Genomic DNA, 23,830 nt, shown 5'->3' with positions numbered 1-23,830 from the left:
GATTTAACCTAGTACAGAGTGGCTGCCTCTCAGTGTGAAATGCACCTTCCCTGCACAGAGCTGCTCTCCACCATCCAACCCCCCCCATCCCACCACCATCCCCCCACCTCCCTAGTTTGTACCAAATGCATTCTTGCCAGATTTTAGGAACAGATAAGGAACAGATCTACAGCAAGTAACATGGGGTGATTTGTACTCCAAGCCCTTTCCTTACCCTCACAGCAAAATGTCAAGCCTCGCAGCACTCCATGGGGCCCTTCTGGGCTCTTTGGGACACAGGAGAGAATCAGCTGCAGTTAAGAGATGTCTAATGCTGGAGTTGCTGCCAGCCCTCCATTCCTTCTTACCTTCAAGTCAAATGGCTCTCCTGGCCACTATTGTAAATGTGTCTCCTGAGTAGATAAGGCACGTAAGGACTGGAAAGACAGACCAGTTTTGGTCTTAAACTGGTAATGTGAGTGAGAGACACAGAGGGAAAAGTGGTGCTGTAAGTACTTGTGATTCTTCATCCCTTCTGTCACTTTTGATTATAGATGACTGACTTCTGTTTTCAATTTGAGTGTCTCCCCCAACTTCAGCTGCATCAGTTCAGACTTACTGTAAGTTAACAGCAGAATTTCATGTGAACATACTTTATCTAGCCTTCACTGCCTGGGAATCACACTGCCAAAAGGACAAATAAGAACAGGAGAGCCAGAGGAGAGCCAGCTGCTGCATCAGAAGGTAAATAGCTCATTTAAGATGTTCAGTATGACTTCGTAAAAGATAATAAGCACAACATACTTCACAGCCAGGATTTTGCAGGAATGAAGACAGCTATAGATACTACCTACAACTGTTTTACTAGCAGTTTACTAGCACTCTGCAGAGTACAGTCTCAGCAGCAGCAGGTAGGCACTCTGAGGAGAAATAAAGCAGGCCTTTTTTTGCATTTCCTCAGAGAAGAACACTGTTTTACCTCATTAATGTAAATGCCAACAAACAGCCACAAATTTCATGAAGATCAGCTCCAGTGAAACCTACAGGAGCCATCCAAATGAGTTAAAAGAATAAATGGGGAAAATCCTTTTCTGACTGGTCTTGTCCGCAGCTGCCTTTGCCACATTGTGTTGGTGCATCCCCCAGGGATCAACAACAGCTGCACAGGGGTCTGGCAGATGGCATCAACAGAGGGACACTCACCTGTCTTTTTCTCCCTCCTTTCTCCCCTCCTTCTCCTTATTTTCACACTGCCTCCTTTGCGGGCAGTCAGAGTCCTTCCCATGTTTGCACTGGGCAAATGGATGATTTACAGATTGAAAGTAATCAGAAAATGCTTCTTATTTACTCTTCTTCCTCTCTCTTCCAAACACATTTCTTAAAAAATAAATCTCTTTTCTTCCAATATGATCACAGGCTATTAAGCCAGCTAGGAAATTATTAAGGAAAAAAAAAAAAACAACCAAACTCCTATGGATTTGTGAGGAGCACAGTTCTTTGACCAATTTCACAGAATATTTTGATTAGCGTTTTTAATCCTCTTTACAATATTTTATTCTGCTCTCATGAAAATCCCTGCATCCCTGCCAAGGATTTTCTAGACAAAAGCATAGCTGGAAGAATGCCACAAAGCAAGTCTCCTTAACTGGCCTGTCTTCCCCAAGATCTTACAAACCCATTCCCCTGCACATAGCTCTTTAATGAAATCACACGAACAAGAGTTAAACTGTGCTTTTAGGCAATAATCATCCAGAAATGCCTCCCCTTCACCCTTAACACCATTCCTTGGTCTGCAGCAACTACTTCTTACATATCACATGCTTACCTACATACATTTTTTGGAGGGAGCAAACAAACCCCACCATTTCAGAAGGAACCTGACTTTCAGTTCTGCCACTGAGTGGGAATCCAATTAAGGCAAATTGATAGAGCTACAGACTGCTGCCAATGTATGAGTTTGAGTGAAAAATTTATGAGGACTCAAGAAATTTCTGCTGGTGTTGGAAAGGCTTCCAGACATTTCCAAGGGAATCCTCAGAAACACATTGGATCTTGACGGCCATTACATCCACAGTCTGACCCAAAGGGTTGCCTCCAAGAGAGGATGTCTCGCACACAAAAGTGTAACTAATTTAGCTGCATAATGGAGAGAGTTCTGAAGATGCACATGGGCTGAATTAAGGGCGCCACGGGAGCCTTTGGCTCAATCCTTGCAGAGTTTATTAGTTGCTGCTGCACACATGGTTGGGTTTGCTGGAAGAGGTCCAGCTCTGAGGCACCTCTCAATCCCTTCAGCTTCCAAAAGCTGCAAGGAAGTGGCTCAAGCACATTGCCCCCTTAAGCTCTTGTGGAGAAGGACTCTCCCCTGCAGAGAAGCAGACAGGGTTTGGGATTGGGTACCTAGTCAATAACTCTTGATTATTGAGTTTACCTTCACAATTACCAGTGAATGTCCTAGACTATAAAGAGGGCAAAAACCAACAGAATGTATTATTTGAGAAACAGTATGTGATTGTGTAATTAAGGGCAGGAATATAATACCATATGCACAACGAGCAGGGTTAATTTCAGCATTTCCTGACTAACCAACTGCATTATGGTGTAACCCCAATGTTCTCCGGATGGCTATTATTTATGTGGAGTTCATATATGTATATATGCTTATGAATACTTGGTTAAAATTCATCCATCATACTTTCTGACACAGTAATTAAAAACACCATGTTATTTGCCAATAAAAATATTTTTGTGAATTGGTAATTATTCTAAACCTCACAGTCCCAGCTTCCCTACCTCCTACTCTTGTTGTCTTCCTGTTCTATAATGTATAACACTAATCTTGATGGGGGAAAAATAAATAAGTAGCAGGAAAGGCTGGAAAGCTTCCAATCACAAAACCTCCCAAAATGGAATAACATCCAATCTGGTTCACCACATCATCTCTGTGGGCATTCCTTTCCTGCCTTTTAGCAATGCTTTCAGTATTCATAACAGCTGTGGAATTAAGCATTATGAACAAGAACAAACCGACATGCAGCCTTTACTTTTCCCCATCAGCCCCAAACTATTCTGCATTGAGTTACAAAGTGAAAACTAGCACACACTCAGATGGATTTAATTTCTATTTCGGCCCAATGCCAGACAAAGTTTCCCCATTGTTAAAACTCAACCCCATCTTTTCCGTACCATGCATGCAGTCTCATCTTTACCCCATCTTACCCCATCTTCCACACAGATGTGCGCGCGCGCACACACACACACACACACACACACACACACACAACCAGCCACTCCTACAAAGCAGTACCAAATCCATCTCCCTGGCTGTCTTAGCCAGGCTCTTTGCTTTCCCTAGCAAGCCTAGTAGGCAAGTTGGATTTGGTCTATGATGCAGATTTTTAACATGTGGGAAAATGAAGGCTGTACAAGACACATATTTTCATGTCCTAAATATCGTCTTGATAATAAACCTTTTTTAATAAAAAAATTAATTTTACACCACCATGAAAATATTTTTTAGAGGAGCCAGTTGTTCCACTTAAAAATAAAAGGGTTAAAACTTAATTAAAATATTAATGCTATAATTCAAAATACAATTTTGGCATAACTTCAGATAATGAAAGCATTTTGGCTTACAGGATCATGCAACACATTGATTTCAGAATACAGAAGTATACAGCTTTTAAATGCATACAGAAAAGAGAAATGGGTAATAGAACAGTTAAGCTTTTACACATTCATGGCAATTTTCTTCTCTCTTGTCCTCTTCCTATGGATGCTGCATGAACAACTGCACTCTATTTTTATAAAGTGCAGACATGTTTGCTGCCATTAAAGCTAAGGCAAGTAGTGGAAAACAGGAGAGGAGGTAGATTGAATTACTGTGTTTGAATGTTTGCCTTCTCCTCTACCTTATGCCATTCTCTATAAACAGAAGAACAGTATAAATGCTAAAAGATAAACTTATGAAATGTTGATTTGAGACAATTCATGTTCATGTTTTCCTTGCAGAAAAATTTTGTCTTCTTCTGTTTATTAACCTACAAAAATCCTGCTCATAGTACAATGTGAAGAACCACTTGTGTACTTTCTAAAGAATTAAAAACAACTAGTTGGGACTAAAGGTTGTTTCTTCCTGTACTGAGTTTTGTGTCCCTTACCCTTCAACAAGTAATAGAAGAACTTCCAGAAGTCTGCCTGCACATTTAAGATTGCCATAATGGTAATAATGTACAAAATTGTGTTCCAGTTTTCATTTGTCACAAAGTTTCACAAATATTGCTGTATTCCCTTCAGCAGTGTCTGACTAGTCTGAGTGTAAATAAATGTAACGCCCTACCAACAAGAACAGCATTCCTGCTAATAAAGCAAAAAATACTCCTATAGGAGCCAGCATAAACGACCAGCCATAACGTACATAAACAGCGAAGTCTGGGCAATCCATCTTTTTCATGTTTGTGTAGTTTTCCAGATCAGCCATGGCCTGGACCCAGATGACATACATCACGACTACCAGCGAAAACAAGACACCTGGAAAAGAAACACCAGATTTTAACAAGAGAGTGTGAGACAGATGCTGGGTGCATTTACTGTGTTACCTAAAAAGCCACCAATGCCTGAGGTCCTGTCTGCATGGCACTGTCAGCCACCACTGGATAATTTTTGCCTTTGGCTTCCTCTAACTAGCACTACCCCCATCTTGCTCCTGATCTGCTCTGAAAGGCATGCTCCCATGACAAAGGTGATATCTGGTTCTGGTAGGCAGACTTTGGTGACAAAATTCATGCAGGTATTTACTGTTTTGAATTCAGGGGTCAAGGAGGCGGAAGGAGGGGGAATGGAATGGGACAATCTGGGAAAAAAAATGTACTTTTGCTTCCCAAACTCTGGCATTGTTTTTATCAGTTTTATGGATGAGATATAGAAAGGAGTGGGAAATCTTTCTATTATCTTCACCTCTCTGCATTTGCATCTTTATTCTTTTGAAAAGGGCTGTGTTTGGAACACAAGATTTCAGAGTATTCTACTCAAATATTTTGCATAAAAATTCAAATGTATTTAATTCAAAATCATCCACCTCTTGAAAAGAAGCTCTTGGTAGAGGAAAAAACCCCAACAATAATTAAATAATAACTATGAAGCAGGCTATTAGGAATAACCTCAAATTGGATACAACAGTTTCCTGAAATTAATCCACCACATAATTCACAGCCTTTTCCAAACCACTCCTCTGAAAGGCCTTTAAATTGTTTATACATGATAGTAATAGGAGCACATGTCCTTACAAACTTTGATAATCTCCTTGTTACTATACACCAGAAGGAGATATAAGAAGAAAGTGCTTTCCAGAGTATCAGTTGCATTCCTAATATTTCATTTCACTTTGGAGGAATGTGGACACTTGAGAAATGCAAGCCTGCAGAACAGATGCTCCAGAAGAAGATCTGCTGGAAGACTGAGGGCACGAGCCTAAATTTTTCGCATGCTTCAGCCTGTACCCATTTGCTCCCTGAGCTCCAGCTGTCACAGCAAAGTTGCAGCAGCAGGACCATCTATTCCTGCAATCAAATACTTGAGGGGCACCACCCCATCACATTTTTATCCCAGAATGTTTAGGTGCCTCATTAAAACACAACTCAGTGCACAGTCCTGGGAACACTCACTGCCAAACTTGAGGTTACAGGCTGTAAGTCAAAGGTATTTGTGGTCTCTTCTCCATCCTGCTAAATACTTGCAATGCAGCCTTGAACAAATGTGATATTTTTGGCAAAACCCACAAGTGCACTTTGGAAACACCTATGGCCAGGGATTTGCTTCCATATCCACATGTCCTGGTAACCTTTGATGGTTACCTTTCCCCATCCCCAACCTGAGATGCTGCCTTTCCATACACAACCTCCTTTCCCACGCTTTCTGCCCATTTACCAGGGAGCAGCTGTTTTCCTCACACCCTCACGTGATGCAGACAAAACCAGGCAGGTTAGATGGAGCAGCTTAACCTGGTGATCTTCCTGCTACTGCTTTATGGACAAAATATAACATCTTTACATACATCCTGACATCTGACAGGTGAGAGCTCATGGCTTAATCCTTATAAACATTATCTTTTGAAGACCAACAAAAATGGGGCTGAGGCATAATCAAAACATTCCCAAAGGATCTACAATTTCTAGGAGGCTGAAATAATAGTAGAAAAACTAAATAAAGAAGGAGGCAGACACATTTCATGTCTATGAAATACACTTCCAGGATTACATTTTTGCTAAGGTTCAAATTCCTAACAAAGTTTGAAAAAACCCAACACTCAACTCTAAGAGGCATAAATTCAATTTTGAAAGTATTTTACCTAAGTAAAACTCAATTTTGATGGAATTTAGTACTGTGCTTGTATTAAACATAAAACCACTGAAACAATCAGAGAGAAGGATTGCCTTAGGGCCAGACAAGAAGAATAAGAAATTAAATTGAAAAACTCTTTAAATATAATTCAAACTGAGCAGAAGATTCCTATAACAGAACATCTAATGATAACAGGTAATGTGGGCAACACAGGAAAATTAGAACAAAACAGAGCTAGTAACTTTTGATTTAAAAAGTAGAAAGATTCTGGGACAAATTCATAAATGGAGTTATTAGATATCTGAATTTTGTTCAAGGTTTCAAAATTTGAACAAAAATTTATAGCACTAAGATTTGGAAAGATACATTAATAATCTGGCAAAATCCACAAGGACATTGGAATTTACCTCTTCAACTGGCTGTGCCTATGCATTTTCAAACTAGTCCTCTATTTAATCAAACAATAATAATTCCAAAAGTAGTGATGCATATTCCCTTACTATAGCAGCAGGTAAGTATAACCAGGCGTTGTATATCTGGAAAGCCCTCTGGCATCCTGGGTAGAGCAGAGTTATGTAGAGAAGTTAGTCAAAAACATCCATCATTAAAACAAAACTGCATCAAAGGTGCTTTAATCTAGAAATGGGCACCCCTTGTTTTCAGACACTCTAAAGCAACACTTAGGTGGTTAAACTAGAATCAACACCATATAGGTGCAAAATAGCAAGCCACGGCTGCCAGTGGTGAAACAACTTCAGGGAATCTATCATTCATCGGGTGTGATTTCACAGCAAGCTGTTACACCTGTGAGTGGCAAATTGTCGGGTATGGAAATTTCCAGAAGAAATGTATGTCAAGCAGAGATAAATGTCCTTCCTTAAAAGGGAAGAAAAAGAAAAGAAGAGTATGTAAACCCTCTTAGTTAATTAAGGCACTAAAGGAATATTTAAGGATTCTCATCACCTGCTAATGGAGACTAATTAGAGGTGTATTACTTAGCCTGTGTAATAAATATCTTGAACAATAGGATCAGGCTAAGTAAAAACTGACCATGTCCTGTTGCCACTGTCAGTATTTCATTCATTCATAGCATTCCTTTTGTCTAATTTTCACAGAGTTATGACTTCATGGGAGTTAAGCACTTAGACAGTTCACTGAATGTATATTTATCCTGAGAAATCTGCTCCTGCACTCTTGCACTGACAATCTATTGTGAATATTGTGAACTCTCAAAGGCAAGCTCCAAGACAAAATTACTGAGATTGAAAAAAAAAAAAATCCACAATTTCTTGAAGCAAATATTTTTAAAAACAGTGTGTGCTGTGATATATTTCTACATTTTTGGCATTTAGACCTTTTTCATAGAGTGCAGGCGTCCTTTTGCCTTTGCCTTTTAGTGAATAAAAATAGAACAGCAGTTGCATGAATCAATAATGATGAGGGAAATTATTCCTAGAACATGAAATATGTCTGAGAGAGATTAAGACAAATAAATACTTCCCTCCTACTCCTTTTTCTTTCTTTTTTTCCATTTTCCTTTTTTTTTATAAACACACATGTTTGAAACACAGCACTGTGCAGTGTGATAAGACACGGACTTCTCTGAGGTCACTCTTTTCTGTCTTTCACATTCATTCTTTTGAATTTCTTTCAAACAAATACTTGTGCGTATTGTAGAGGAGAAAGAATACAGAACCTTTAGAAATGTCTGTGAATTCAAGAAGCAGTTTGCTGGCCTTTAGTACTGATTCTTCCCACGTAGAAATGCCTTTCACTTGTCAATGGTGAATGGCTGTTTATGACATGAATCTTTTACTATGCAGACACGAAGACAACAGGTGCTGGAAAGAATGATGTGAGCTTTTTACTTATGCCTGGAAATTTAGAACTCTTTATCTCACTTGAGGAAAACTTCTCTGTGTGTGTGTGTGTGTGGTTTTTTTTTTTTTTTATTAAATGCATTTTTCTGTTCTTGTCCTTATTTCAGATTCTACCACCTACCTTGGCCTGTTGTGACCTTTATTTAAAAATAATGGTTGGCATTCTCTGCTGAAGTACATGCAGAGGATCCCATGCAAAAGTTATGGAAGTAGGTACATGTCTCTAAAAACAGATTTTTGTCCTCATGTAGGATCTCAAATTAAGTACCATCTTATTTCGCTCTTTTGGCAGGAAGCAGCAGTCATACTTCTAATCTTGTTTCTTCACCAGGGTGTGATTCTGTAATGCTCTGTGCACATCCTGGTATATTGCTTATTGGCATCAGTACAAGAGGACAGTTTTCACCACCACTAGGCAGAAAGAGGCACAAGGTAATTACAGACTTTATTGAAGGCTGCTTTAAGAGATCATCTTATGGCAGATTTCCCTTCTTTTCCTATAACCTTTGAAGCACCTATAAGGCTTCTTACAGTTTTCAGTACCATAGCTGCTCTTGGACCATCCTCTGAGGTTGCAGACATGGAGATGAGGCTGCAAAGGCAGGACTCAAGTCACTGACTGTGGTATCATTGAACTGATACTCACTTTTCCTCACAGGTCTTGCAGTTTTACCTGTGCACTCAGGTGGTCAATAAGGTTACAAAGTTTTGCTACTCCCAATTAAGGAAAAATGGGTCAGGAAAATGATAGATGGTGTTAATTGTAGTTATAATGGCCATGGAATGGCAAAAGTTAATATCCTGGGAGGAATATGAAAGGTAAGACCCAGAACTTAGGAGAACACACTTCAATCTGTGCAGAGAACTGGTAGGCAAGATCCCAAGAGAGGCTGCCTTGCAGGGCAAGGGCTCCCTTAAAGGTCAAAGGGCCCAGAAGAATCTGGTGTTGCTCATAGACAATTTCCTTAAAGTATAAGAATGGTCCCTTTATGTGTACAAGAATTCAAGCAGGACTTGCAAAAATTAAAATTAACCTCATACAGAGCTGCATTAGCAAGAACACCATCATTAGATTTGAAAATATTGTTATCACCCTTTATTCAACACTTGTGATATCATATGTGGTAAGCTATGTCCAGTTTGGAGTCCCCATGTGAAACAGATGTACTGAAAAACTGAGATGATGACCACCACAATGGTTAGGAGAATGGAGAACAAGTAGAGTCTGAATGAGCTGGGGAATTTTAGTCTAGAAAAGAATCCAGTCTTCATTTTTTTAAATGAAGTTATAGAAAAGATGGGGATAGATTTTCAGAGACCTACAGGCTTGACAAGATGAGATGTAATAGCCACAAACTGCATCAAGGGCAATATCGGGTGAAAACAAGGAAAGAAAAAAACATTTCTCACAATGAAGTTGGTCAAACTGGGACAAGCACCCAAAGATGTTGCAGAACATCAGTTCCTGGAGATTTTAAAAACGTGATTGAATAAGGCTCTGAGCTTCCTGATCTAACTTTGAAGACAGCCCTGCTCTAAATGGAATGTCAGGCTTGATTGCCACAAGAGGTCCTTTTCAACATAAATTAATTTGTGTCACTTGGGATCTCTGTTTAGGCTTCTTGAATGGGTCCCTCCAAAAGGCAAATCTATCTGCCTTAGCACAAGAAGGTGAGGTGTCCGTCTGCGTGTTTCTTACTGTTGACAACAGAAATTTAAGCAGTTGGTTCATACAAAACAGCTTTCAGATGGCTGAACAGTTGGCAAGAATCTCATTCCCAACAATATCCTCAGCTACTTCCTGAACCCTTAGACGTCACAACAGATCATGCTACAAGCTGCACTCTTCAGTTGAGGGAGAGCTTTTATCTGCTGCTAATTTATAAATTAAGGTTGCAGAAGGATAAAGATACATCCAATAACAGGTACAAAATCATTTCATCTAACTTATTTTTAAGACAAGTAGGAAAATGACATTTTCTTCTTCTTAAAAGAAGAACTTCTTCCTAACTTCCAAAGAACAATCATCTTGTCTAACTTCCTTCTCAGAGGACTATTCTCTACAGTATAACACATACTTGAATTTTGTGGTAAGACATCATCCAGGCTCTTTCAAAGCAATGTGCATAATTCCTTTTTTTTTTTTTCTTCAAAACAACCTGCTGGTTTCTGTCTTAGAAGAACTCTTAACTTCAACAAATCTAAGTCACATTAATCTAAGTCACATTACATCTTTTCATTTTCCCATTAGGCCTGTGTTTAAGTAGATGCACACCCTGGCTGCATCCTGATCACATGTTTGAGAAGTGATAAATATGCCTCACTTCTCATCACTCTCCCCTTCCATGCCCTGCTTTGATTTGGCAGGCAGTTAAATGAATTCTCTGATCCTGAAGGAGACAGGAAGGGATCAGGGCAGCAGGGAGACAGTACAGCACATCATCCTCTTCTGCATCAGATTCTATCTTATCTTGCTCTGCCTTGAGCAAACTGAATGGGTCCTATTTTCTCCTGCCACCACCACTTTTTTGACAAATGATAGCAGGATTTTGCTGCAGACTTTTGCTTTTCAACAACAGTAATGGTAATAGTAAAAATAACACAGCTTTTTTCTAAAGCCCTGATTGAGAACAGTCCTGAAGTTGAAACATGCTACATACAGAGAGAGTAAAAAATCAGGATTTCCCTTGAAGAACATTTGCTCTATAGGGACAAAGGGTAAAAGGGGCACAGACACAGACCCAAGGTCACACACTGGGATAATAAAGCTCACTTAACTTCACATACCTAAAGAAATAGTCTCTCTAGATTCTCTTAGTAAAGGAAAGAGAGGTGTAGGGTTCCTCGATAGCACATTTATCTGATCCAATTAGGCCCCTCTTTCAGTGTGAAATGAATCCCCAGCTGGGGGGACTTCTTACATGCCTACCGTTTTTACTGCCATTGAATGTTATTGCCTCTTGCAGGCCTCCTAGGGAAGCCAAGGGAGGCTAGCACAGGCTTGGGGATCTAACTTTCCCCTACCTAAATGAGGGCAATGAACTGACCCAGAGTGGAGAACACAAGCGTCGCTTTGCACCTCTGCCAGTCAGTTCCACATCTTTCAAGTGCCTTTTTCCTCTCAAACAGCTGCTGCTACTTTCTAGTGACAGCTGAGGTTTTTCATGCATTACAAATGCAGAAAAAGAGCAAGACTCACATGGGCTCTTGCCCTGCAAATTAGTGACAAAAAGCATTGAAATACCTTAGAATCTCCATCAGCCTATGAATATTTTTTGTATGTCTTTTAAAAGTGTGGAGGAGTAATTCTCAAGAGATGAAATGTAAGTATGCAGGATTTTCTTCAACTAAAATATTATAAAATACTTCCCACACTTCACTGAGAGTCCTTTGGAAGGGAATAATGATCACTAGCTGCATATGAAGAGCTTAGAGGTGCAGTGGGTAAGCAAGGTCAGGGGGTCAGTATGAGAAGCAAAAAGAGAGCCCAGGCCTTATGGTCCTGACACAGGTGGCTCTGCCCTGTAACACAATATGTTCTCACAGGGCTGCCTCTCATCAGGCTTTAAACCAAGGAGAACAGAGATGGAGCACGTACTATCATTTACATCCTATATAACTATATCTTACACACCAGTGTGACACCCTGACAGACTTTTCAAGGTTAAGCAAACAGTGTGCCAGTGAGCTGTCCATATCAGCTGAATCCTGGGAGGGTGCATCCTCCACTGTATGCGTGGGTTATGAGGAAGGAGGGAATTCAGTTATTTGTTATCTTTCATTTGCAGAGGTTTAGAGCTCCTTCTTACTCATACATGACAACTACTTTGTTTAGTCCCATCACATCCAAAGCATTTTCCTGTATTGGTCATGTATATGTGTTCTGTCTCCCAGCTTCTTCAGAGTCCACTGTAATCATCTTTTGCATCACTGATAAAGGACTAAACAGTCTCCTTAGCTAAAGTCCTTGAGAATCCTATAAGGCAACATCCTTATATATGCATTCTTTTTCCTGTTAAAAGAAGTAGATTGAAATTGCAGTGTAATTCCATTATTTGTCCTGGATGTGGGGTTTTTTTAACCTTAACCCAAAGCTTAATATAAGGGTTTTTTAACCTTAATCCAAAAATAGCTTTTGTAATAGCTTCATGACTAAATAACTGTGCAAAGAACCTGTGTCTAAGGCAAACGTCCACAAGCCAAAGGATTAGAAGCATATGTTTTCTCTTTCTTTTAACCGTGATTGATACAAGTTTTGGTTAAGGAAAATGGAAGAAACAACTCATCCTTTCTAGTCTATAATTGACTGAGCAAACAGTATACCCACCAGCAATGATGAAAAAGCCTCCTCCTGCTTTGTATAAAATGTGACTGGCAAAAGGAGCTGCACAGATGATGAGGAAACTAGCCACCACAACAGTGAGTACTCCCAGGAGCATAAGAACTGTCCAGAAACCTCGATAAACTAGAGAAAAGGAAGACAGAAGAAAAAGAATACAATGCTTTTTAGAACTTATCCAAGTGGGTAACAAATATTTTCCTTTCGCCTTTTCTTATCACTTGCCTTATTAACAAATGAAACACTAATTCTATTTTGCATATACATTATGTATCATGTGAATCAAAATAGGTTTGATTACCAGCCCTTACCTCATGATCATGGAAAACAGCATGTCAGTTTTTGTGAATGAAATCCATCTGCTGAATATTTAGCAATACCTTGTAAGATGGCAACCTGACCAAACTGACACTCTTTAGAAAATGGTGCAGCAAAGCTATAGCAGTGATTCCTTGGGATAAATGATTGGACTGGTAGAATACAATTATTTTACCAAAATTGTGTGGAAGAAGCAGAGAGCAGCAACATCTTGACACTCCTAGTGCCGAGACTGTATCACCAATAACAATCTGTAAGTTCTTTACAATTTATGGCTGGATAATGCTCCTTATATATAGCCATATTCAGCAGAAAGAAACTTAAGAAACAGGGAGAAACTAAGCAAATATAAACTGTATTTCTGAAAAACAGCTTAATGTCTTAAACCAGCCTATTTCTGCTCTAAAGCTCTTTGTATTTTATTAAATTTAAAATGTGATGTTTCAGAAGCCCGTTAGGCAGTGCCAAGCAGTGCTGAATTAATGGATGCAGCTGGTGATAAATGAGCTGAGAGTTTTGTGACATACTCTGGCCAAAAGAGTCTTTCTAACAATTAGTTTTTAGCTGGTTAATTGCACATCCATTTAACAAAGTCATCATTTTACAAATGCTACAAGAGTGACATAAATTTCTCCCATGAATTTAAAAATTGGTACATTAACACAACCCATTAGTAAAATTATGAGTTGTAAAGATCTCCATCGTCAGATCTGAAAATCTTGAAGCACTGACAATTCAGTCAGTGAAAAACATTTCCACCCAACTGAGAGAAAGCATATAAGCCAGCTGGCAAGTCAGGAAAAGTGTATCACAAAAGAAACTGCCACTTATCATCTGACAGCACCTACTTACTGTTATGGAAAAACACAACCAAGCAACTATTATACTGGTTCATATCCTGGAAGATTCAAATTCATACAGCTTGTTAGAGACAGCTATTCAGTAATAATTCAGGTTTGCTCTCATCTGAAATCTGAAGGCTCACTAGGCATTAGCAGCTCGTGTTTCCCACTAATGTATTCCAAAAGTCTATGTTTTATAACTTGACCAGCTTAACACAAGTTAAAGAATACATCATCAGCCTTGTAAATGTATTAGCTAGATCATGCTCGCCACATTACATTAGCCACACTTTTTAAATAACACCCTTTTTAATCCAAGCAAACATTCAGAGACATAATTTTCCGCCACACTGATCAGCAGATTTGGGCATAAAAAGGATGAATGTGTCTGAAAATACCTGGCAGAAGGGTTAAAATTGTGGTTTGGTTCATATCCAAGTCTCCACTTCACATAAACAAAAAATTATTGGAGTAGTAGGTAAGAAATAAGGTTATGGCTCAGCAAAGCTGTTAAATGTGTGTGTTGCTTTAAGTGCTATACCTCTTATGGGATTTAGGCACCTGTTTAAAGTTAAACACATAGTTAAATGATTCACTTAATGCAAATGGACAGCAAATGGAGACCTAGAAAAGTAAATCTCTCAAGTCCTTCAGTCTTGGGTTTCTGAAGCAATTTCATAGTATTTTACTCCTGGGGCTACTTTGATAAGCTTCATTGCAGTCTCCAAGTCCATGGGACATTACTTCCTCGTTTAAAGCCTAATACCACTAAATCAATCTATAACCACCCAACTCTTTTACATGGGTGGCCCAAGGTACTTCAAAGTCATACTACATAATAGGACACATTGGCCAAAATGAAGCTTGAAAAAGCTTTCTTGTATATTATTATTGTCAGTCACCTTAGTCATGGAGCAGTGTTTCTATTTTCTCAGTGGAGGAGGACACGAGATTCTCCAGCATTACAAAACCAACATTCATTTTCATTATCCACTTTTCATACAGGAAGCTTTGAAGTCTGTTTTTAGTGAGATTTCCTGAGAAAAGCTTGATTTGATGCTCAAATATTCTTAGAAACAGAGCACAAAAGAAGTAAAAATGTAACTGATGAAAATTTTTTCAACCTTTCTGTAACTATACAAGAGAAAAGCTGTTTCTCTGCTCCAGCACTGTAACTATTTTATGCAATATATGGGAAATACAGATTTCACCTAGCTATCCCCTGACAGAAGTTTCTATTCTATTTCTCCAAAATAGTTTTTACTCTAAAGAATCATGGATAAAGTCTGATTATCCTAATTCTTGTTTATTAAGCTAATTCAGTCATTAAATATCAATTTAAAAATAGAGTGTAGTTGACAGGTACAAAGTCTGCTCACAAATCTGTGACTTTTCTAGCAAAATATTATCCCCTCTAACCTGCAAGGCAGAAAGTCATTTGGTTCATTTGTGGCACAGGTCTGAGGAAACACCCTATGAGCATTTAGACTTCTACTTTTGTAAGGGAAATAAAAAGCCATCATTTTCCTGAAAAGATGGCTTCGCTTATTTTATGATCTGATCATTTTTGCTTAGATCACATTTCCCATCATCTCTACCTAGATGGACAAGATCTATTTCTAAAGGGCTAGTCATTCAAAATAACAACTCAGGCCTACTGCTGTCATTTAGCTTAGCTGTCATCTATAGATGAACACAAAAGAGCTGGTTGAAATTAAATCTTTTAAGAGAATGAAATTACTCTTCAAGTCAAAGACTTTGCTGCTCTGAGGTTGAGACACACAAGGATAGATAAAATGCAACAGAGAATGCTGCTTTGAATTACTCTTCTTTACATCCCATGAAAAGGGCTGACACTGTGATCCAAACAGTCTGTTTCAAGAAATAATGGTTCAGTGAACCCATAAAAAGTGTATCCATACAAAGTGTTAACAGAAGTTTGCACAATTTCAAGTCTCACTGAGGTATTTCATAGGATAGCCCATGTTCTGGTCCAGATGACAAGGAGTACCCTTGCCTCTTCCAGATACTTCACAGATATGTTAGTTACCCGCCTCAAGCACATTCATTATTCTGAGTGTTTCCTACAACAGAAGAAATAAAGTACAAGCACTACTGCAGAGTGCAAAGTAAACATATCTGCAGTGTTTAAAATCTTAGATACCATTTCTCTGTGTTGCAAGAGTGCTAAACAGAAGGTTTTGTAACTCATCTTGGTAAGCCAGCCCTTTGTTGAGTACAACATTTGCCTAGGAAATGACAGGCAGGCCTAAAAATAAAAAAGACTTAGCGGAAAAATTAGGAGTACACACAACTGCACCATTGGGCCTGTATAGGAACATTATATTCCTCCAAAATTGCATGACTTGTAGTTTTCCCTTGCTACTTGTTTTTCTCACTAAAGATCCTAATTTAGGTCCCTCCAGAGACTTTCACATTATTTGAAAACTAGAAGTATCTGGGTTTGTGCAGTCCGAAATTTTGGAGAAAGGGAGAAAATTACCACAAGCTTTTTTTTTTGTATAGTAGATCCCAGCATTGATCACGAACTGAAGTTACAGATTCGTATTTTAAGACATTACTGATACATTATTTGAAAGAGAAGCAATAATTAATTTGAAAAGTTACAGAGCTATGTCCCCTACACTCACACTTGTGAAGCAGTCATGGACACCTCTGGAGCTCCATAATAGTTACTCAGGAACAGCCCAGCTAATGTCACAAAGCAACACCCTTCTACTGTTGGAGATGTTAACATCAGCATCATGAAACCATACCAAGTATTTCACTGCCCTTGCTGACTCAAAGTGTTTTCAAAACACAGCCATCAGTCCATAAAAGTAGTGTGGTCTACCATAAAAACCCAGGCTACTTAATCTTAAATTTATGTCAGTATGAATTATTAAGCACTATAAGGATGAAAAGCCTTTTGAAACATATGTTAGTACAATGCCACATGAAAATTTCCAGGCAAAAGGTCTTTGAAAAGTTTCCTTGAACTATCATGGACAAGCTCACATCCAAAAGGGAGCATTTCCTGTGATCTGACAGTGGACTGTATTTTAGAATGTGCAGTTTTTTACCTCTCTATTTAATGTAAGAGATATTGAAATGCTTTTGACAAGAGTTTTGCCACACACAGTGCCAATACAGTGAAAGGCAAAGTGCCAGAACTGCTCTCAACCAGGAGTGTTTTCTCTGCAGATAAACAGCTGTAAATGAAATCACCTATCTCAGCAGCAGTACAGGAGACACACTGGGAAGCACAGTAAACTTTGCAAGACTTTTCTCAGCTTCATTCAGCACCCTTTACTATCCCTCAGTAATAATTTTTTTTTTCAAAAATAGCTTTAACACTAATACAAGTACAATATTCACAAATACAAATATTCACAAAATGGATACACTGCTTTTTTAAAATGCTTCTTACTTTATAGCTGCTTTGGGGGCTACAGAGATCACATTTATAAATGTATTGTATTACAATCTCTCATGGGCAATTATATGACTATTACATAAGAGCATTTTTTCCCCTAGAAATAGACTACTGCTAACATTTCACTGGTACAACTTCTATTTTCAGATTTCATGGCTGATATTTTCCAGATTACTTTAGGTTAATTTCAACCCATTAACAAACCTGCCAATAAATTTGATCTCACCATTTTAGATTAAACAGTTGTTAAATCAGATTTTTGCTTCAGTTCTATAAACATTGTGTATTATCCATTAGGCATTACTTAAAATGCTGGCAATGTGCCCAGTACTGGACAAAATAAGATACCAATAGTCAGGAAAAAAATACTGGCAGCTACAAATCAGAGTATTAAACTAATATGCCAGTGCTGCCCCACTAAAATGCTTCCACTTCAGCTTCAAAAGGTGTTGGGGTGATTTACAACAGTTAGGGCACTATTGTGTATTTCCAAATTAAGTTGAAAAAAATCTCCTTAAAAATAAAAATAATGAATTAGTGACTAAGTGTTAGATTTTTCACTTCTTTTTCTCACAAATAATCTCACTATGGCAAATGGGACTATTTCCATGAGTAAGAACTTTGCACATTTTCCAAAAACAGGCCTAGTATTGTCCTATATCAAAAGAACTTTAGGAAAGTGTGATAGCCCTTGAACATCAGTTTTAAGTAACCTAATGACATGATATTATGCATGAATCTAGCTAGCATTGAATTATTATTAAAAATACTATGCTATTATGCTTTCAGAATAGCCTGATGGGGCAACTAATCTGTTTATGATTATGCAATAATATGTCTATTTTAAAATATATAGGTTGCTGCTGTGGTATTTCTATTGCATGGTCTAATTTAATTTTTTTATTCCTAGGTTGTAGTTTACTGCACTTATATATGTGAATCATCATAAAAATGAATCTGCTAGCAACACAATGAGGTGCTAAGTCAACTTGAGAGCTGCACACTATGAAAGTTGTCACTCTAAACCTCTGTACCATCACAGAAAGTCACTAGTCAGGCTTCCCCTGAGTTCATTTAGAACCTTTTTCAGGTTAAGGTAAATGACATGGCTGACGAATTTCTTAAAATACGTTAACCATAAATGATGGATCACACAGCTTTTGATGATACCTTACACTACAGCTAGGGGAAGTCCTTCCTACTCTGTTAAGATTATTTAACAAAACCAATGAACACACAGAAACATTATAACCATGATTTAAAGATATAGCAAACTGCAATTTCAAAGCAGTGCTATCTAGCCCTATGAAGCTGGTCATGCATCTACAGTAATGATTAAATGATTGGATACATTAAAGTATGCATTCAAACCTCCAATATAAGCACCCCATAAGCTTTTCTGCCTTTACATTTCCATCTAAGGCTGTAGTCCTTGACACCAAGAGTTCATAGTCCAGGTTTGTAGACCAGAATGAACCCAGCCTTTGGTCCAAAGCTTTGTAAGGCAGACTGAAACACTAAAGTTACCCATCCTCAGTGCTTTAAGATTTTTGGGAACTATAACACAAAAGCAAACCCAACATACAAAAAGATGTAAATAAACTAAGAGAGGATAGGTGAGCCTGTTTTGAATTCTGGCCCAGAAAAGTTCTGAGCCACATTGCTACTAAAGCCAAAGGAGTTATGTCAACAGAGAACTTGGTGCAGACACTGCACTCAAAAAGCATCAGAGATTTCATGTTCCTTGGGCAACTTATCTTTGTCTGAGCTCTTCTAGCTGGATGGCGGCACAGCACTCCAACAAACCACACTTGTGTGTCCATACAAGTGACTGCACAAGGGACTAAAGTTAAATTCAAATTCCTCTAACATCCAAAAGTTTCTTAAGTCAAATAGTCTGTAAAAAAGTCACATGCCTAGACTTGTTCAGCAACTAATAATGCTCTGAACAGAAAGTTATAAATTTTTAGAAAATATGTTTGATTTTTCTAATGAAGTTTAAAGCTTTTTATTCAGCTGTTTCTTTTTCTATGAAAGAGCAAATGAAGATGACAGAAAAATTCTCATTATCTTGTTATATTTTGTTAAAATAGAACTTGATTGACTCACTAAAAATACAATTATAAACCTGGGGAGAAAATTTGAGCTTTTTATCATCCCCAAAAGAGAATATGTCAAGAAAGCTATGAGCCATGAAAATGGTAATATTTTATCAAGAAACAGTAGCAGAACCAAAAAAGGGGACAATAATCTCAAATTATTTTATTCTATGTTTTTGTTAATGTAAAGTATTAGATGCAGACAACTGGATATACAAATAATAAATGAAATCTTGTTCTTCAGGAAACCAAACTGAAGACTTTTGCCACTGGCTTTATAGAGAACCACTTCCTGCACTGGGAGCCAGGAAAAAGAGGATAACCTTGTAGCATTTCTTAATTGAGCAACTCCAGATGAAGCAAAGTTTTTAAAACCTGTTTGCCAAATATCCTGGGCATGATTGTCAAACTAGAATAAAGGAGAAGCAAGTTTTGAAGTAACAGAAGAGATGATGACATAACCTTCTTCATAAAAAGTTGTGAAAGACTCTTAAGCAATCATAACTGTTCTAATAAATAACTCAACTTGGATGCTGAAAATGAAATGTAGGCATAAAAAACCCCAAACCGTCTTCAGTTTTAATGAGCTCGAAAGCAATCCAATTGTATCTATTTATATAGCAGGAATGGCTCTGAATATACTCTACCTGGGCCAGCATCTATAGTACAGTTCTGCCTACTTTTAATCTCCTAATATGAAATATAGATAGGAAAATTATATTTGAGCAGTGGTTCTTTTGGCAAACATTAACTAAAATTAATTAAACTTTTGATGATATTCCTTCTCCTTTTCTTTTTCTTTGTTTGTCCACTTCTGTGTAATCATGCAATATAATTTGAGGAACCTTTGTGAATGTATGAGTGAATGGTGGAATACAAACTCTGTCTAGGCTATTAGGAGCTGATGACTCTGTCACTTTCAAATGGAAAGATAAACTGTTCTAGATGTGCTGTGAAGTTACAGCTGGACAAACAGTTCATAATTTCTAAAGATTACAGAACCATTATAATTCTAGTTTATTTTCTTTTTCATGTCTACAGCATAAAAGTTGGATTCAAAAGACACTCCAAGGTTAGCAAGAGCATAATTACATCTTCAGGACAGGAAGGGATCACTTAAGTCCCTTAGTCAGCAAGCTCAGAGACATGTAGCATGCACACACCACAGGTTGTTTAAAAAGTCATGTGAAATAGATATCAGAAGTTATTTATTTCAAATATGTTTGTGTAAAGCTCTTAATATGAATAAACGTTCCTGGTATTTTTAAGTCTGTCCTAAGTGTTGTAAAGACGGATCTTTCTAGGCACTATTCAAACATAAAATTTCTACTAATGTTTATCTTTCACATGTATATAAATATATACTTACATGTATTTCTGTTGCAGTACAAGAGTTTCTCAGTGAAGTATATATGAGTCAGTTAAATAAACTCAGATAGCATCAAGGCTCTGCTCCTCCTTCCACATAAAGTAAAAATGCAGTAGATTTCCATACATGTTTATTTATTTAATAAAAACAAAACCCCCGAAAAAAAAAAACCAAACCAAAACAAAAAATTCCAGCCAAAACCAAATACATGACAATAAGTACTTGTTTAATGTGTTTAGCCCAAGGAAGATAATTATGATGTTGGAGAAAAAAAAGCACTAAATAGGCAACGTCTCTGGGTTTTTTGTTGTTTTTTTTTTCTTTTTTTTTTAGTTAAACATTATTTATGTGCTTTGTTAAACAGTGGCTTAAATATGCATGTTGTAAAACTATGAGAAGTATGAAATACCAAAATATGTTAATTAAACAGTGTGGAGTGATAAGACTGTTTTACTTTGAAGCATCCAATTGTTTTTTTGAAACTATGGGCATTGTATTCATTTGCACCAAACAATACTTACTGATTGCAGAGTCATAGGAGGTGGAGTTGTGTTCATCTCGGAGAAGAGGAAATGGGGACAGGTAAGCATGTGTACAATTCTTAGAAGGTGACTGGTTTGCTAAAAATGAAAGAAAGCTAAAGATTAATATTTTACTGCCTTAACAATATTGTGTGTCTGTTCTTCAAATGGGCAAACTGAGCTTCACAGGTTAAGATTTCAGTTCCTTTCCTAGGCAACAGCTTACAGTGAATTTGGTTTGGTAAGAGATTCAAACCTTGTTATCCAAAAAACAATATTCTTTAAGGAGCAATATAGACTGCTCTTTAAAGATGGTAAACGAGCCTTGCTGAAAGCTCACTGCAATTTTTATGTGATGCATATGTATGCCTTTGCATGCATATGTACCTTTCTCATTTGAGGGTTAGTTATATTCTTCTCATTATTACATGAGAAGAAAAAAACCCAACCAAATAACCAAAATCCAAAATTACTTTTTATTTTGTGAAAGAACAATGAAAATATCAAGCATATTCAGAGAGTTTACAATGGCCACAAGTAAGAGTCTAGCCTACGGAATGAATATCCTCCAGAAAAGGATAATTTCACCCTTTATACTAAATACTTCTAAAAATATCAACTTCTTCCTGCAAAAGACAAAAGCTGACTATAACTTAAACCCCATCTAAGTTTCAGATTCCTGACCACATAATTTTCCAAATAAATAACAAGGGGAAATTAACTACAGTGAATATTACATTTTCCACCCAAGACAAAGCAATATATTTAGCAAAGTATGGGCTATTGAAGTCAGATTGGTATGATGACACCTGCTTTTCACAAGGATTATGGAAATCCTGCAATAAGGTGAGGGAGCTCCCTACCTCAGAGGGAGTGCCAAAGACTGGAGAAGAAATTTTGCTTGACTTCTAAATGGGAGGTTTTGGTTGTAATTCTATCTATCTTAGAATCCTGGATGCAGTGAAAGAAAGCAACAGGTCATCTGTGAATGTAATAAAGATAATCTTTTGGAGATGGTGTGTCCTACAGCATTTTCACTGTGGAGTTGCCCATTCCCTTCCTTACCCACTTGTAGTCAGTAAAGAACAGATGGAGAAACTCCCCAAGCAAAAATTCATGGACCAGGCTAACCACTAAGCTCTTTTTTCCTTACTTAACAGAAATAAACCAACTCTTTAAGACTAAGTGGTAAAAGACTTTGTAGCTAAGAATGGACTCAGGTTAGCAGGGCATCCATAACAATCACAGTGTAATCTGATAGCTAAACTTGTATCATTTTGTCCTGGGGTTTCCTATAGATTACAAAAGTGTGTGTCAAGAATTTATTTTAGGGTAGCTGAAGAACCTGATCCCCAAAGAAGCCATATGAAATCTAATGATTCATAAGACAGAAGGGAAGACAAAAAACACACCAAACCCCAACAATTATGAGAACAAGCTACTGTGGATAAAGTAAAAGGAAAAAATTACTTACTATACCAAAACTTCCACATGCTGCCATTATTATCTCCTACATTTCCACTAAACCAGCACCTCCAGAAGAAACCTTCATGATGGAAAGTGGCCTTCTCTTCCTACAGAGGAAGAAATAAAAGAAAAAGAAAGCTATTATCATACACTTTTTGAATGACTGAAAGAATTAAATTCAATTAGATGTTGATGTAAAAAACATCACCATCATAATGACACACAACCTGTCTGAATTTAGGTCAGACAGAACATTTAAAAACAGTCCTTCTTCTTTTGAAAGAATATCATATTGCAAAAGCAGTATAACAAAATAAAAATTAATTTTAAAGTGATTATAAAAGGTTTTGAGGCAGGCTTGTAAGCCTCCAGAAGGTCAGAATTAGTATATTCAAAAGTATATACAGAAGTAAATTCTTAGAAAATAAACAAAATTAGTATATTTAAAAGTTTATAAAATAATCACATCCAAGAATTCTGCATATATAATTCGCATTATAAATAAAAATTTATACTAACCCCAGCACCTTCAGGTGCTTCTGAGCAAGTTCCTATTTCTGTAGCAAGAAGCCAATAATCTGTTCCAAATGCCACCAAAAAAAGCAAAACCCCCAGAGCTGCAAAGAAGCCTCCAAAAAATATCCCCACGCTCAGTTTCATTATTGAAGTTATTAGGAAAAAACAAAAACACAAAAAAAACCCCCTTAATTACTTAAAAGGTTAGCAGTAAAATAATTTTAAAACAAATTATTGGTAAAGTAACTAAAAAACTGTATGGAGAAAACAGCTCATATCTGAAGAAGTTTCTCTTCACTTGACTTTCTGCCTGTGCCCTTCTTCCCAATGCCCTGTGAGTCAATTTGTGTCTCCAAATTTGTGTTCCATGTGGCTGACTCAAGTCTGACAGATGAAAAGGGCCTTCTATTTTAGGACACTGATGGCAGAGCTTTGCTCTGTTTCGCTGTCCGGGCGAGGCCAGTCAGAAATAGCTGACCTTCCCCTAACTAATCAGGGATTGACTTGAAATATTATTGCAGCTGGTGCATCATCGCCAGTGGAGATGGAGTTGCAATGGCTCTGTCCATCTACGTGAGCAGCGTTACAGAGCACGCAGTAGTAGCAAGGACTTCCAAAGTTCAGGCCTGGTGCTGAAGGTCTCCTTAGCTGCTAGCAGGAAAGGAGACACCTTTCAAAGCAAAGAAGTTACTGTAAGTCATGTTACAAAAAGAAGGCTGAGAATT

At 37.7% G+C, this 23,830-nt stretch overlaps 1 protein-coding gene across 1 annotated transcript; it reads right to left on the bottom strand.

Moving 5' to 3' along the window:
- Positions 1-3,078: 3,078 nt before the first annotated feature.
- On the bottom strand, positions 3,079-23,467 carry TMEM182 (transmembrane protein 182). Its single transcript, XM_063150526.1, has 5 exons — positions 23,109-23,467; positions 22,597-22,696; positions 21,123-21,221; positions 12,526-12,663; positions 3,079-4,509 (listed from the first exon to the last, which is right to left on the bottom strand). The coding sequence occupies exons 1-5, from the start codon at positions 23,247-23,249 to the stop codon at positions 4,286-4,288; spliced, it is 702 nt and encodes a 233-aa protein (XP_063006596.1). The 5' UTR covers positions 23,250-23,467; the 3' UTR covers positions 3,079-4,285.
- Positions 23,468-23,830: the final 363 nt, after the last annotated feature.

The sequence above is a fragment of the Melospiza melodia genome, chromosome 2 (assembly GCF_035770615.1).
Source record: "Melospiza melodia melodia isolate bMelMel2 chromosome 2, bMelMel2.pri, whole genome shotgun sequence".
Lineage (NCBI taxonomy): Eukaryota > Metazoa > Chordata > Aves > Passeriformes > Passerellidae > Melospiza > Melospiza melodia.
Note: the sequence above shows the minus strand (reverse complement) of the source record. Positions and strands in the feature narration are given on the sequence as shown.

Excerpts from the sequence above, each read along its gene's own strand:
- TMEM182 (XM_063150526.1), bottom strand. The coding sequence starts at position 23,249 with ATGAAACTGAGCGTGGGGATATTTTTTGGAGGCTTCTTTGCAGCTCTG. Across the intron at positions 21,222-22,596 it reads CATGTGGAAGTTTTGGTATA|CAAACCAGTCACCTTCTAAG; the intron begins GTAAGTAATTTT and ends TTTCATTTTTAG. Across the intron at positions 4,510-12,525 it reads AGGCTTTTTCATCATTGCTG|GTGTCTTGTTTTCGCTGGTA; the intron begins GTGGGTATACTG and ends TTTCTTTTCCAG.